At 39.1% G+C, this 17276-nt stretch overlaps 1 protein-coding gene across 1 annotated transcript in view; it reads right to left on the bottom strand.

Annotated features, from left to right (window-relative positions):
• Positions 1-17276, bottom strand: part of oprl1 (opiate receptor-like 1) — a 120955-nt gene that overhangs the window by 18776 nt on the left and 84903 nt on the right. Inside the window, 3 exon segments of the mRNA XM_022204728.2 lie at positions 13084-13174; positions 13783-13965; positions 15506-15593. Of these exon segments, the coding sequence (XP_022060420.2) occupies positions 13084-13174; positions 13783-13965; positions 15506-15593 (362 nt within the window).

Consider the following 17276-nt stretch of genomic DNA (forward strand, 5'->3'; position numbering starts at 1 on the left):
ACACTTCTTCAAGCTTAACCACTGGGTGATTTTTAGACAATTTAATGCTGCCTGGACCTGAATTGGCCCACAATCACTGCTTGCCATAACTGCTATAAGCTCTGTAGTCATTTCACGAGGCACTTTTACTGTTTCAAGTATGCAATGTGAACCGAGTCTTGTCGTTATGTACACTGAAGCTTATAAATAATCATTTAAACAGTCATTTTGTGTCCAGCTGAAGAGGACTTGCTGGAAGTCTCAGCTACTACTCTGACGGCTCGAGGACTGATGACTAACGACACAAATCTGGTCAACATCTCTGAAAAGCAGGGCATGACAGTTTATGAGAATGCTCCACTTGTATGTGACATTTCTACGTCAACAGCTCAGCTCACACTGCAGCTCCTGGCACAAAAAATGAAATTATAAGTGTGGCTGTCAGGAGGTGATGCGTGTTCGGCTCCAAATATCACCAGCTTGGCACTTGTGTGTAGATTTATTCTGTGCGTGTATGAGTCGATGGGCATGTATGTCTTCTCTGTGTGTATTCTGAGTTGGTGTGTGTATATGTCCGTGTGTGTGTGTGTGTGTGTGTGTGTGTGTGTGTGTGTGTGTGTGTGTGTGTGTGTGTGTGTGTGTGTGTGTGTGTGTGTGTGTGTGTCCTTGGGCGATACAGCACTTGTCATAAAGGTTTTATCTGGTTGTGTCAGTGTGGAAGGAGGCCACAGAACCCTACACTCCCTCACACACACATTCTAAATGGTGATTCTCACTAAGACCATCTCTTTTGGTGCAGTTTTCCTCCATCACACTTTATTGCTCAGCTTTATATTTGCTTCATTTCACTTTAGCGTTTCATTACTCTGTAGATTTATGTATTTAAGGAGATTGGATTAATGAAACAGAGCACCGTTTCAACTATCTGCGGCAAAAACTAGGAATGTGGTGAAAGATGCAAGCAGGTGCATTATGTACATCATACTGTAAGTAGGCAGTGTAGTATAAAGTTCAGTGGCAGTTGTGCTACGAGGGCACAATATTCTTGTTCCCGCAGGAGGATTATATGGTGCTGGGAAACAAAAGAAAGCAGCAGATAAATATAGAAACAGTTGTGATTTATTAGCACTGGTGGAAGAGCTGTATGTGCTTTATGAGACAATCTACTGTAAGCAAATACTGGAAAGGAGTGACTTTGTCTTCTGTAGATGCTCAGAAAGTTACTTTGAGAGTCCACCAGTACAATATTGTTATGGATATGGTTGTGTATGTAAATCAAAGAAAGACCATTCTTTCTAACAATAACCTATCTTTAAAAAAAAAAAGAGCAGAAATGAATGTACAACTAACGTGAAAAAGCCATGTTACATGTGTCACTGCTTTTACAATAATTAGCCCACTCAATATATACCACACCATCAGAGATAATAAGACATGCCAACACTGTACACAGTTACTGTAATGGAACTATATTAGCATATTGTTTTGAATTGTTCATTCCCTGATATTTACAGCCCTTTAGAGGATGTACACAAGGGGCTGAACTTTGACATGTAATATAGTTTAGGGCAGACAACCTGCCACCAGAAAGGAAATGTACAAAAACACAAATTGCATTCAGCTATGCTTTAAAAAAGGTAATTATTTTCACCTTTTCCCTGGACTAATTAGAGTTTGTATGGGGACAAATAATGATTCTTCCTCGAAACAACATGCAAATGTGCTTCATTTTAACATTTAGACCAGCGCTGTCTCCCACAACTTCTATATAACTAAATTGCATTTTCACTTATGTTTTGAGTCAGAGGTACTTTTTGATGAATTACACTTGTTTGTAATGTATCACAAGTCAGTATAATTTTTTTAAAAGTTTTTACCGTTGCTCCATTTTACCAAACCAACTATATGTTGTTTGAGATAGGAAAAGGTTTACACATTTTGTAAAAGGGTGATGTTTTAATGTGAAACAGAACATTTCCATCAACGTCATCAAGTAGCTTTGGTGACCAAGCTTAAATAAACTTAAAAAAAGAAGACATCATTGTGAAGAAGTCAATCAAAATGTGCTATTTTATTTAATCCAAATACAACCACGGAGTTCTGGTGCCTAAATTTAGTTTTGCATTTCTAGATCTTTTTCAATAGAAGTGTATCAGTGCTGGAGAATGCCCTGACTGCATCGCACCATCAATCTGCTATTTTTTCCCCCCAATCAGTCACAATCATTTTAGGTGTTGCTAAGCCCAGGATACAGCTATGGTGCCCCTCAAAAAAAAAAAAAAAAAAAAAAAAGAATCCAGTGAGTCTGCCATATTGCATGATCCAAATCCTCTCCTCTGAGCTTCTTATGCAGGCTCCTTTAAACTGGGAGCCTTCCCTATGTGACAGAGAATGCAGTAAGGTCGTGTTGGAACATAAATTTTGAGACACAGAATTGACTGAAGAAATGCTATTTGCTGCTTCACTGAAAAATCTGAGTGTAGGTGTCATAAAACTTCTAACATCACACTTGGTTTCAGTCACTGGCTTTCAAACTAGCATCATCTCACGGCACGTCTATGAAGGAATGGGAAGACTTGCTAGAGGAAAGAACACTGTTCTCTATGTACACTGGAGAGCAAGTTTCAGCTTTGAAAACAAAATGTTGACACGAGAACCGTCAAGGGGGGAATTTTACTCCCTTGCAAATTACAAATCTATGTAACCTTGTCAAAAATACAGCCCATATACCATTCAGTTCCTGACTTTTTCTAAAATGGCCATCATTTAGTGAATTATGAAGGGTTTGATATAAAATAAAAATTATATCAGCATTCATACCTCGAATCACTGAGGGTTCATTTTACCTCACATAGTGAACTACTTTATGAGCTGTGGCCAACACTCACATCACATCTGGTTGCCAATCACTGCAGATTGTGTAGACGTCTTGTGAGAAGCATGTTCCCTACCATGAGATGCAGCTAACTGTATTTGATAAATACACTAGATAAATACATACAGAGTTGAGGAGACCTGACAAAGATAAAAGAGTAATTACAGCAGCCTTGAAGTGATGCTACATTGATGGGGTACAGGATAAGTGAATGCTGAAGAACCAGGCAGGTGATTTGTTTGTAAAACTGTAGCTATGCCAAACAGAAAGTCCAGACTTTGGGAACCTAAACCAAGCAGGTCCAATGTGGAAAGTACCAGCAGAATGAGCTGGTGGGAGAAAGTAAGAGTTGAAGAGAGAAGTCAGAGCAGATCACACATGATGCAGGTACAGCAGAGGTGGATGTTGCAGAGAAGAAACTTTGTAGGAGTTCTGGTATTTAGATGGGATGTAGGTGGATTTGACCCCAACACACCCTCTTCTGAGGCTGTTTGACCGATTCCATCTGTAAGGTTATGAAACAGCCTAAAACATGAAATAAATACAGAGTGCTCTGTTTCTGTGTACTAGTTTTTAACCTATATACTTCATGTTCCTCTTCTGCATTGATTAAATTTTTCAAATATGTAAACAATTTTGATATTTGCTTTCTGTAACTTCAGTTTAAAAAAAAAAGTTATTTACAATATATTCGATCATTTCAATCTGTGATGAGATATCCTAAAGCAACTGTAAATTTAAGAAACCACACAAACTGAATTTTAAATTGCTATTTTGTCAAGTGTAGCTGATTATTTTTTTGAAAATCGATAAGAATGAACATCCTAATTGCTTACAAAATTACAAAATCATGGTTGCAGACGTTATTACCTCCGCCAAGGAGGTTATGCGATCGGGTCCGTTTATTTATTTGTCTGTCTGTGTGCATGTCTGTGGACAGGATTTCTCCGAAACTACTTGTCGGATCTTCATGAAATTTTCACCAGAGGTGGATCTTGGCCCAGGGAGGACTCCATTCAAATTTTGTGTTGATCCGGATAAGGATCTGGATTCTGGATCCGGATTTAGATTTTCCAACTTTACCATCCACATCTTCCCTTGGCGGAGGTCAGAAATCTCGGATTGCTCATGTTGCAGTATGAGGTAAAAACAGTCACTCGGTGGTTGTAGGGAGTGTTGGAATGATGGTGGCTTTAATGTTCAATGGTCTTTTCATTGCTATTTTCAGTTTAACAACCTATTGTTGTCAATGATGAGTGGCAACACTGAAGACAACTATGAGCCTACCATCCCATCTTCAACTGTGTAAATCAGGGGGCAAAGCTACGTATGTCCTCAAAGAGATTTCTGTCATGAGAGCTGAATGAGGAAATGATTTTCTGCCTGAAGTCCTGCGTTGATGGGAGGACTGACAGATTGTGTTTTCATTGTCATCACGTGACTGAAAGTGTGGTGACATGTACATTTAAATGTACTGGACTGGCAGCACTGTTGTGTTTACTGCATTTGAATGTTTTCCACTACAGCACAGGTCATTAAAATTAAATGTTATTTTTCTTAACTAACATTTTTACATTAAAAAAAGCAACATGAAAATGGAGAGTTTATTGCTTGTGTATATTATCCACCGTAGAGCAGATTAAATCTTCAAAACTAAAATAGCAAATGGCCTTTTCTGTGTCATTTGAATGCAGTTATGGAAAGACCATATTGGAATGCAAAAATTAAAATACAAATTAGATCATTGCATTTTCATTTTCATTTCGACCCAAATGACACTATTTTGGGATTACATTTTCATATTCATGTTTAAATTACCATTTAGATAAAAATCTGTAACCTGCACTGACACTGACGGACACACACTGTTTTGCAGATTTGTCCGCTGCTGATTTAACAGGAAAAGTTCAGATTTACATTCAAGAAAAAAAAAAAGCTCTTGAAATGAAATGAAGACCTTGACCAACCTCTGTGTTGGTGTCTCAGTACTGGCACGATATGCTGCCAGGAAACACACTTTGACACATTTTCTACGGGTCTTTTGAATGGATTAGTCAGAGCGTCTATTAGTGACAGTGGGGTGGCTGCTGATTATACCCTCCTTCCTGCCACCATGTCCTTGGGTAAGGCTTTTGACCCCAATTACTGAGAGCCCTGTGCCGTGACTTTCCCTGCAGCTGTCAGGTTGCGAAGCTGCTCTGACTCCACTTTGTTTGTTTAGAGGAGACAGAAAGAGGAGAGGAATAAAAGTGGAAGGGACTCAACCTTGATTATGCCTGAATGTCAATTTGCTGTACAGCTAGGACAATCACAAAAACAGAGACAAATAAATAAGTAAAAGCTACAAGACTGAGCCAACAAATTGCAATTACACAGGAAATAGTGGAAAGGAAAAAAATATGAATTTTATTAAAACAGGGAGACAGAGACACAACAAAAAAGTTAAGAAAGGACAACAGAAGAAGATAAAAAATGAGATGGAAACACAGGAGAAATTAGATGCATATTAAATTCTAAATATAATATTTGTTGTCTCTTCAAATTATGAGAGTCTCAAAGAACTCTGTGGATATCCAGTGGAAAATAAATCCATCCATCCATTCATTCTCTATACACCGCTTTATCCTCACTCGGGTCGCGGGGGCTGCTGGAGCCTATCCCAGCCGACTAAGTGCTAACCCATACCCCACTGTGCAGCCAGAAAATAAATCTTTACATTTTAATTTGAAACTTCTTGGAACAAAAATGAATAAAATCATAACAATAGGGACAACATGGAACCCCAACTTCCACACTGGCTCTTTGTGGAATGTCCTCAATTAAGCATTTTGAACTCAGAAAGCTCCTCCTCACTGGCAATGGTGAGGAACCACAAGAGGTTCATTGAGGCTCTTGTCATCTCACAGTGTAGAAAAAGCTAATTTTCACTCTGAAAGGAGGAAATGATAATACAGTAAAAATCAGAATGGGGTGATGGGAATAAAATAGCAGCGAGAAGTAACATATATGATAAATGACAGAAATGGAGGCACAGGGGAGAAAGAAAAACCAAAGGAAAGTGAGGTGTTGAAGACAAGTAAGAGAAGCGGACAATTGGAAGAATGAGAATGGAACTTTAATAAAACCGCTGTTGATGAGAATAATGCTGTAACACGAACATAGAGAAAGAATGAAATCAGAAGATCAAGTAGACGAGAATGCACTACGCCTTAAATGAAGCAGACGAGAATTAAATGAAAAGAACGAATGAAAGGTGAATGAGGAAGGAGTAGACGTTGAAGACAAAACAGAAGAACGGACAAATAAGAAAAGAAGCAAGACACGAGCAAACACGAGATAAGTAAGAAAAGAAGCAGATGGAGGAGAGAAGAGAGAAGTCTTCGTGCAGCTGTGGAGTAGACTAATAAAAATGATTATGGGATTAGGGTGTAGCTGCAGGCTGAGACTGGATCAATATCGAACCACTAGGCCTCCACTTTCCCTGCTAGCTACAACATATTACTTGATTTAACTGCAAAATAGCCCTGGTAGTAACAGGGCCGTGTGTGGGCACGTACCTCAACAGTTTGCCATTAAAACGGATAATGAAAGACAACTATTTTGCTTTCCCTTCTCAGGTCTGTCAACTAGCTCTCTGGCATCGACTTTAAATATGTACCAAAACATTGCAAAATCTCGGGTATTCATGGAACAAAGATAAGCAACTGTAACAAAGTGTAAAAAATAGGGCGAAGTCTTGAGCTAAACTGGCTTTTAAGGATGGATTTAATAAGAGGTCACTGGCAGATTTGTGAACAGCAAAAACAGCGGAGACAGACTCTGGAGCAAATCGGGCTCAGACGGAAAACAGTTCACTGAGATCAGTAAGAACCTGACCGTGGAAACGTGAAAAAACTGTAGTAAAATCAATTCTAAAATTGACAAGCAGCCAGTGAAGGGCAGCGTGGATCGAAGAAACAAGATCTCCCTTCATGACGCGTGTTTGGCAGCAGCTTTCTGACTAGTGCAGTCAAGAGGCTGGGACATGAGGGAGGGAAGTTGCTGCTCTAAAGTCTGGATTAAATAATTCATCCAGGACTGGTAATGGAATAAAAATAATCAGATTTCAGACCTGATTTCTGTGATGTTACAAAAGATTAAACTGAAGAATTGCTTACATTTAGGGTGCGAGGGAGAGAAGAATAAGGATACCGGCTTCAAAATCACTGAACTTGTTTGTTCATTTAACAAAGGAGATAACCAAAGATAGGAGTCTGTTGGTTTTTAAGAAAGTGGGGAAACCATGGGACTGAACCATCTTAATTAATCTGATTGCTTGGACATTGTAGCAGGACTCTCCTTTGGTCTTTCCTTTCCTTTAATAAGCTCTGAAAGGCACACCGATCAACCTGTCTAATACTGTTTTGGTGCCCCTTTGAGTCACCAAACAGCTCTGATCCTTTGAGGCCTGTTTGGACACAAGTACCATGACGCTTGTGAATCTTAGAAAATACCACAAAATTGTCACTTACAATATAAATACCAGTCATAGCCATCAACCAAAATGAAATATATTTCATTTTGGTTGATGGCTATGACTGGTATTTATATTGTTTTGTGGTATTTTCTAAGATTCACAAGCGTCATGGTACTTGTGTCCAAACTTATGGCCATGGCTGTATAAAAATCACTCACATTCGTACAGTCTGACACCTGCTCCCAATGCATCTACTTGAAGAACTGACTGTTTACTTGCTGCCTAACGTACGGTTTATCCCACCCTCTGCCATTGTAAGAAGATAATCAGTGTTATTCTCTTGTCAGTGCCTTTAATGTTGTGGCTGACTGCAGTACACCAGTAGCATCGAACCAATTCAGACCAAGTTTTTTTTTCATATTGAGAAAAGGTGACATCATTTAAACTTTGATCGTATTATTCTTTTACTAATGTTTTCATTTATGTTACATAAATAGATGTGACCACTCTCTTTATCATCTCACACACATAGGGAGCTGTTCAAATCATGTAAATTGTGCTAACTGTGACCTTGTGAACTACACCTGCCAGGACTGCTTTGTCAGTGCATAATGATTCAATGGGAGATGAATGAAATTATGTGGATTTAATGATTTTTATGTAAATACAGTACCACCAGGTGTGTTGTTTCTGTTCACACTGACATTAAAAAATTATCTTTCTCTGTTGGTAAATCTGATTAAATCCATTTCAGAGTGATTTGCAATGGTGTAAATGTAAAACACTGCAAAGAAATGACAGACAGGCGAGTTCAGTCAGGCCGCCAGTGAGTCTGGCTGCAGACGGACACGAGACCTGCTGTCATCTCAACTGGTCTGGTTAAGCCTGCCGGTCTCAAAGCAGTTTAATGCAGGGCAGAGCTGCACTGGAATATGTTAACGAAGACACCGTTTACACTAAGCTAGCAACTTTTGCTTTTGAGAGAATGGTGATCCCATTCATAAACAGCAAGATGAGAATAACAGGGAAACATGTTGGCATGCATTTCACTGATTGCTGCTACTAAGGAAGTATTCTCTGTACCAATGCACTCTGTGATCTCCAAGCAGTTTATGGACATTTATTTATTTATTTGCTCTTGTCATATTTTGACTCATTGTGAGTTCATTTTTAACTGCAGTATAAAATCCTGCACATTTCTGGAAATATCACAACAATGGCTGGGAGTAGAGAGAATTCAAACATCTATTGTGCAATATATGAAAGTTATAGTATCATAACTTATGAAACAAACAAAAAACATAATAAATAGAATTTGTTTTCTTTACAGAAATCAGAACAAATAAATAAAAAAAATCCACAACATTTTTCAACCTGCTCACATGTGTTACCAATACTGGAAAACAATGGCAATGCTACATACAAGATGTTTTACTACTCACAGTTTTTATTAGTTATCATGCTGTTCTCTTATCTGATCTGTGCAAACCCAGCATGCAGTTAGTTAAACAGAGGAGTCACGGATGACTTCACAGCTGCAGATGGGTCTATTTTCACGCCACAAATACGCCTTTACAAGTTCAATGTGAAGAATGTAAGCGCTATTAAAATAAAAATATTTACTTGAAGTTGTTGAAATGTGGATGATCCATGATCTGTTTAACTTAAAGAGTTACCACTAATAAAAGACACTGTGAAAAACCTCACTGACCTGATTTCCTCCTCTAGCTATGTCCTGGGAAGACATTGTGCTTCGGGGCTATTAGTCATAGCTATTATGGCGAGAAAAAAGGGATATGTATGAAGACACTGAAGCTGTTTGAGTGTGAGGACATGCACTCAAGCTTGAAACACAGGACATGTGAACAGCAACAGTATATCTGAGCAAAGAGAACGAGTTCTGAGCTGCAGCAGCAGGGCAGATTTCCACCCAAACAGTGAAGGCTTTGCAAAATCTTACAGTAAAATGAAGAAATAATGCTCTTAAATTGAAGGAGCGTTTTCTTGATCATAGAAAGTAACTCCGTAAATCTGAAATGCCAGCAGCGCACAGATGGGCCAGCTTTTACACGTAGCTTGACAATCATCCAGTATCAGTCAGTTGCCTCCTGAGGTTGGTCAGGACAGCCTCGGAAACAGTGGGAGAGTCACACTAACTGAGACGGCGACAGTGTTTTGAGTAATCAAATGAGATTCTTTCCAAAACCGCTTGGAGCCCAGACATGCTTCGTTGTTGGCGTGAAATTTTAGCAGCTACTAAAATTACAGTAAAACCTCTACTGCTGATTAACACCCCTGCTTATCTGCTGATGACATATTTTGGTCATTTCCATCTCTGTGTTTGTATTAACCTCGTGTGTTTGAAAGTCTTTGTGCACCTGTTACCATGGAAACTGAGCAGAACGCTTTTAATATTATGGCCTTTTAAGGAGAACTGCTGCCATCTGTGATCTCCAGCAGCAAGTTTGCCATGACATACAAGACTGCCAGCACAATGAGATCACAAACACACATAAATACTCGTCATCACCCTCACACAGCCCTATAAGACAAACACATCACTATGAAAGACACAAACATCTGCTTCATATGTCTATACAATCTGTTCCACTGCAAGACTTTTTCATTAATATTAGACTATGAATGTCACCTATAGTTATGCCGGAGTGAGATGATTCATTGCAGCACACACGCAAAGAGCTTATACAGTAGGACCCAGGTGAATCCATTCTACAGAAACTGATAAGCATCAATAAGAAGAGAAATGAAAGGAGTATATATGAGAATTAAGCTCCTGTTATCAGCTGACTGTTATCGGGTATCAAAGAACGAACAGAGAGAGAGAGACTGTAATAAAAAAAAATCTAACTTACCAGCTGCTACATACTTCTGAAAACTTCAGTATTTGGTGAGACATACTGTTGCCGTTTAAACATAGCTGCAGTCCATTCTCTTACATTGCTTGCTTTTACTATCTGTGAAATTAAATCTTTTACACAGATGCTATTTTTGCCTTTATTTAATTATGAGAGGATATCTACCGAAAAGCTAAGATTACTGCAATATTAGCCCTCTGATGCAAGGAACTGAGCAGTCCGCAGCAAAGATATGGAAGAGGAGTGCTCCTTATTCCCCTACTGGCTGTATCAGTGATGGGCTTTGGCTTTTTAAGCCTTAATTAATTGTCCATTGTAAATGCAAGGAACATTTGCCCTCTCCTCCCTGGGTGAATCCCTGTTAAATATTCTCACTGATTTAATCATTTATTGGATGGAGAATTCTGCTGATTCAGTGCACAGGCATTAAATGAAAAAGCATTAAGTCAAGTCTCTCATTTAATTCCCCTATGATCATGGTGCTTGATATTCTTTAATGAAAGGTGGGAATAAGGCGAGAAAGTGCTCCGATTATTACTATTTGCGATTTTAGAGAATTGCTAAGTCCCTCACCATGGGAGGAAAAGTTTTTAACTTATCTAGTATGTGGAGATCTTGAATTAGCTGATTCACAGCTTTCATCGATTTATTTAACACTCTGTACTTGAAACAGAGTCTGGGCATTTTTCCTGAATCTCTATGGAAACAGTACAACCATTGATTTAAGTACAAAGAAGGTAAAAATGTCTTCTGTGCAGTATGGAGCAGGCTTGACAATGTACTGGGGGAAAAAAAAGAATTTCTTTGACTGTTAATTTTACAAAAATATGGGGAAAAAATGGAAAAATGGGATCACCTTGCACAAGTTTTTTCTATATGCCCACATATTTTCCCAACACTGGAAAAAAAAAGATGGCTCTACGTTAAATAGAGTTCTTACAACTTGCCTTTTTAACATTTTTTCTTCTTATTTGCTCTGTGCAGTTCAAATAAATAGTCCGCAACTTTTTCCACGTGACCATTTGTCACAACTGAGTCACTTCTGAGTCGCTTCTCAGTTGCGTCAACCTTGCAGATTAGAAACACAGCATTACAGAAAATCTGGCATTTCTCAAAGGAGAGATGTAGAATGAAGTGATTTTGATTAAATATCGCAGTTTTAAATTTAGATTTGGTTAAACTCCTCAATAAAACAGCACGCTACATTTGGAAAGTGAACATCTGTTTACAGTTTCTGGCATTTCTGAAAGACAACATACCTTTCAAACCCACCAGTCACCTGACAATATTTTCTTTGTGCACTGTAAAACTTGATAATAAAGGGATACATTTATTTGTCTTAGATGAACGATAGTGGTATTCAATTAACCATGTGCCATGATGGGAATGTGATAAACCAAACCTAAAACAACTGTTATTGTAACTTTTATGCAAATATTTCTTGTAAAAAGTGACTGTAAAAAGATCTGGTGTGTCGATGTGTAAGAGGCTCACACTTGACTGTAGTGTAACATTACATACAGATGCAGATTAAATGAACCTTCTGATGATATGTTTCATGTAAAGAGCAGGACAGAAGAGGAGATGGTGAACACCTCCCTGACTGACATCTTGAGACTGGAGTTCAGCTGTGCATTATGGGAAAGGAGCACTAAAGCCAAGCTAGATTTATCTATCGAACTCCAGGTGAAGCTCACTAAAATTGTGTTTGCAGTTGGATTTCCAGTCTGCGTTGGAGGAAATGAAACAGCAGATGAATAAGGAAAAGCAGCAAAGACAATATAGAAAAAGCGCCAGGACACACGCTGATCAGGTTTTAGCTTTATCAGGAGGGTCTGATGTCAAGGTAGGAATAATGAATTGAACATTGAATTTTCATAGAGCATTCAGACTTTAGCAACATAATGAGGCTTCTACAAGGAATAATATTGAGGGGCTGTAGGTCCATATGATGATCTATATATTAAACAAATCCTTTCTATGACTCAGAGACTGAAAGAAAGCCTGGCATCATTAAGCCTCTAAATCCTCAAACACACAAGTGGGTTTCAAATGTATGTTTTCTTTACGAAATTTTCAAAAAATGATTATTAGAACAAGAAACTACACTAAAAAAAAAAAAAAAAAAAAAAAAAGGAAAAACAGGGACAGTGGCCAGTTTTTGGATTGGAAAGCCACTTTTCTACATGTTCAATTTGAAGGTTTATCAAAAATAAATCCTTTTCTTTCTTTCTTTCTTTCTTTCTTCATTTTTTTATTTTTTTACACTGCTGTTCAAAAGTTTGGGGTCACCCAGGTAATTTCATGTTTTCCATGAATATTCACTCTTTTATTCATGTACTAACATAATTGCACAAGGGTTTTCTAATCACCAATTAGCCTTTCATCACCATCAGCTAACACAATGTAGCATTAGAACACAGGAGTGATGGTTGCTGGAAATGTTCCTCTGTACCCCTATGTAGATATTCCATTAAAAATCAGCCATTTCCAGCTAGAATAATCATTTACCACATTAACATGTCCAGACTGGATTTCTGACAAATGTAATGTTATCTTCATTGAAAAAGAAAGATTTTCTTTTAAAAGCAAGGAAATTTCTAAGTGACCCCAAGCTTTTGAATGGAAGTGTATTTATTTTTTGTACATTATGGAATCATTATGGGTGTCCATGAAGAGACTAAAGCAAGTGAAGCAGCCTGAGGCCTGAATTCTCAGTGGGACTGTGATGCAGCAACCTTCTTCTGTTTACTGCACTCTGTACGACGTTAATTTGTGAGTAAGAATTCTTATTATCTCGTATTTTAAAGCATTTCAGTGCTGACTGTTTTGCACAGCCCTGTACAGTATATTTACATTACGAACACATCGTGTGCATGTCTGTAGGAATTACTTACTGTTATGCTCTTGCTCCTCCTCAACATTTCCCATGACCATAGCTGGGACACCGAAGGCAGAGGCCAACACCCACACACAGATATTCACCACCTGGAGTCAGAATACCATGATAGTGAGTTACTAGTCTGTGTTTTCCCATGGGTACGCTATTTAATAACCTGTACGTATACAAACCTGGAATGCTTTATGGCACAACAGTTATGTCACAAGCACCGGAGTCTTTGTCAAGTATGTTGTCAATATTCAAATACCCTTGTGAAACTGTAAATTAAATGAATAAATTCAAGTAATTTCATACGCAAGAGTAAATTTAAAAAAAAAAAGTCACTGTGTAGTTTGTGTTCTTGTACTTTTCTAACACATTCCATGTTCAAATACATTTCTCAGCTTCACTCAGGTGTCCTGGTCACAGCGAACAATACATGTGTTTATCTTTGCCAGAATATGATCAGAGACGCCATTTTGACATCAGTATCCATTGATCTCCTGCAGGTCTGTTCTCACACGATGACAGCAGACACAACGTCAGTTTAATGAATTCATGGTTTCATGAACTCTAATCATGAGATCAGACTCTGAAGTGAGTCCAAGCGACTGTTAACATCAGAACTGATGTCAGGATTCATTTGAGTGAGAACAAAGGAGGCATGAAGGTTTTGAAAAGGTAAATATCACACCTTGAAATGAATCAGTTTTACCTTGGCTTTGTGAGGCGTCCTCATGTCCAGCGCCTTGACAGGGTGGCAGACGGCTATGTACCTGTCCATACTCATCACTGTCAGGGTAAAGGTGCTAGTGAACATGTTGTAGTAGTCGATAGACACCACCGCCTTGCACAGGGCATTCCCAAATGGCCAGAAGCCCAGAAACACATCAGTGCCCTGGAAACATTGAGGAACCAAAGAATGAACAAAGAAATACAGCTGGGACCTGAGGTGCTCTGAAATATGACTTCATGCACATTCAAACTGATGAAACACAGCAACTTTGAAACACTTAATTTTGAAAGAGTATGTTAACAAACAGTAACATTTACACACGAATCAAAATTAGAAACCGTCATTCAGATGCGATAGATTTGTGGAGATTTATAGGCAGCAGAGCAGCTGTAGTAGTGATAGACACAATTGTAAAGTGATGCCATGAAGGAATATATAACCAATGAACATATGAATTTGTCTTCTTTTCCTTTCAGCTATTCCTACCATGGGTTTCCACAGCGAATCATCTGCTTCCATCTAACCCTGCCCTTTGCATCTTCTTCTCTCTCACCAACTAACTTCATGTCCTCTTTCACTATATCCATAAACCTCCTCTTTGGATTTCCTCTAGGTCTCATTCTACCAATTTATTCACCGTCCCTCCTCTGTACATGTCCAAACCACCTCAATCTGGCCTATCTGGCTTTATCTCCAAAACATCTAACATGTGCTGTCTCCTCTGATGTACTCATTCCTGATCCTATCCATCCTGGTCACTCCCAGTGAGAACCTCAACATTTTTATTCTCTGCTACCTTCAGCTCTTCCTCCTGTCTTTTCCTTTAAACCAGACAACATCACTGATCTCACCACCATTTTGTACACATTTCCCTTTATTCTTGCCGATACCCCTGACACTTTTCTCCACCTGTTCCAACCTGCTTGCTTCTTCACCTCTTCCGCACACTCTCCATTGGTCTGGACTGTTGACCTTAAGTACTTAAAATCCTCCACCTTCTCTATCTGTACTCTCTGTAACCTTACCCTTCCACTTGTATTCCTCTAATTCACACACATGTATTCTGTCTTGTTGTGTCTAACCTTCCTCACTTTTCCAGGACATACCTCCGCCTCTCTGGATTTTCCTCCACCTGCTCCCTGCTCTCACTACAGATCACAATGTCATCTGCAAACATCACAATCCATGGAGATTTCTGTCTAACCTCATCTGTCAGCCTGCCCATCACTGTAGCGAAGAACTGATCTATGATGTAGTTCCACCTCCACCTTGAACTCCTCTGTCACACCTACAGCACACCTCACCACTGTCCTTCAGCCCTCACATGTACTGCACCACTCTAACATACTTCTCTGCCACTCCAGACTTCCTCATGCAACACCACAGACCCTGTCATGCTTTCTTTAGATCACCAAAGACACAATGCAGCTCCCTCTGTCCTTCTCTATCAACATTCTCAAAGTAAATACTGCATCTGTAGTGCTCTTACTTGGCATGAAATCGAAGTGCTGCTCACAAATGCTCACTTCTGTCCTTAGTCTGGCATACACTACTTTTTTCCATAACATTATTATAAGGCTCAGAATGCCGTCCCTTTAAGATTGATAAAAGAGCAATGTTACACTAACCATGTCTGAAAAGGGCTTAGAAAGTCAAGGGTCGTGTAGTAAATGTGATGTGTGGATGGTTGATGAAGTCATACCTGGAAAGGTAAAGTAGCCAGGAACAAAGAGTCAGCCAGCGCCAGGTTAAAGATGTATATGTTGGTGGCAGTCTTCATCTTGGTGTATCTGGGGAGAGAAGAAGCACATCAGCACACAGATTCAGTTAGGTGAAAAAGCAAAGATTAGCAGCTTGCACTTTTAACACTGTAATCAAAGGTCTGTTGCCTGTTAAAGATTTAATCCAGTCTGGAGTGTGCAAACAAACACGAACAGTGTGCAGCTACAGATGCATTGTACTGATAGAATGCACAGCGAGTGTCTTTATCAGGCGCGGCTGCTAAAATGGAAAGAAAAAAAAATTACTCATTTAGATAAACTATTCACAGTGCAAACATTATATTGATCAGTCGGGATGACCTAATAATGTTAGCAATTGCATCAGCTCAATATTGCATGTAAATTAAAATTCAAATTTCTGTCTTAGTTCATTTAAAATTAAATTTAAACTGAGCTATATTCAGGAAAATTGGCTTGATAACTTAATTTTGCTTCAGCTTTAGTTTCAAGATTTCAAGTTCCCTCCCCTATTTTAATGTGCCTGCCTGGATAATTTCAGACAAATGTAATTCCAAATACAGTGGAATGCAAAAGTTTGGGCACCCCTGAATTTTCAAGATTTTCCTCTACAAATCACTGGTTGTTCGAATCAGCAATTTCAGGTAAATATATCATATAGCAGACGAACACAGTGATATTTGAGAAGTGAAATGAAGTTTATAGGATTTACAGAAAGTGTGCAATAATTATTTAAGCAAAAAAATAGGCAGGTGCATAAATTTGGGCACCCCAACAGAAAAGTTACATCAATATTTAGTAGATCCTCCTTTTGCAGAAATAACAGCCTCTAAATGCTTCCTATAGCTTCCAATGAGGATCTGGATTCTGGTTGAAGGTATTTTTGACCATTCTTCTTTACAAAACATCTCCAGTTCAGTCAGGTTTGATGGTTTCCGAGCATGGACTTTAAATCACACCACAGATTTTCAATAATATTCAGGTCTGGACACATTCCAGAACGTTGTACTTGTTCCTCTGTGCGAATGTCGAGTAGAATTTGAGCAGTGTTTAGGGTCGTTGTCTTGTTGAAGTATCCAGCCCAGGTGCAACTTCAACTTTGTCACTGATTCTTGAACGTTGTTCGCAAGAATCTGCTGATACGGACTGGAATCCATGCGACCTTCAACTTCAACAAGATTGCCAGTACCTGCACTGGCCACACAGCCCCACAGCATGATGGAACCACCACCAAATTTTACTGTGGGTAGCAAGTGTTTGTCTTGGAAAGCTGTGTTCTTCCTCCACCATTCATACCGCCCCTTGTTATGTCCAAATAACTCCATTTTAGTTTCATCAGTCCACAGCACCTTATTCCAAAATGAAGCTAGCTTGTCCAAATGTGCTTTAGCATACCTCAAGCGACTCTGTTTATGGCATGTGCGCAGAAAAGGCTTCTTCTGCATTACTGTCCCATACAGCATCCCCTTGTGCAAAGTGCGCTGAACAGTTGAACGATGCACAGTGACACCATCTGCAGCAAGATCATGTTGTAGGTCTTTGGAGCTGGTCTGTGGGTTGAGTTTGACTGTTCTCACCATCCTTCGCCTCTGCTTATCTGAGATTTTTCTTGGCCTGCCACTCTGGGCCTTAACTAGAACTGTGCCTGTGGTCTTCCATTTCCTCACTATGTTCCTCACAGTGGAGACTGACAGCTGAAATCTCTGAGCTAACTTTTTGTATCCTTCCCCTAAA

This window comes from Acanthochromis polyacanthus, chromosome 6, assembly GCF_021347895.1.
Source record: "Acanthochromis polyacanthus isolate Apoly-LR-REF ecotype Palm Island chromosome 6, KAUST_Apoly_ChrSc, whole genome shotgun sequence".
Classification (NCBI taxonomy): Eukaryota; Metazoa; Chordata; class Actinopteri; family Pomacentridae; genus Acanthochromis; species Acanthochromis polyacanthus.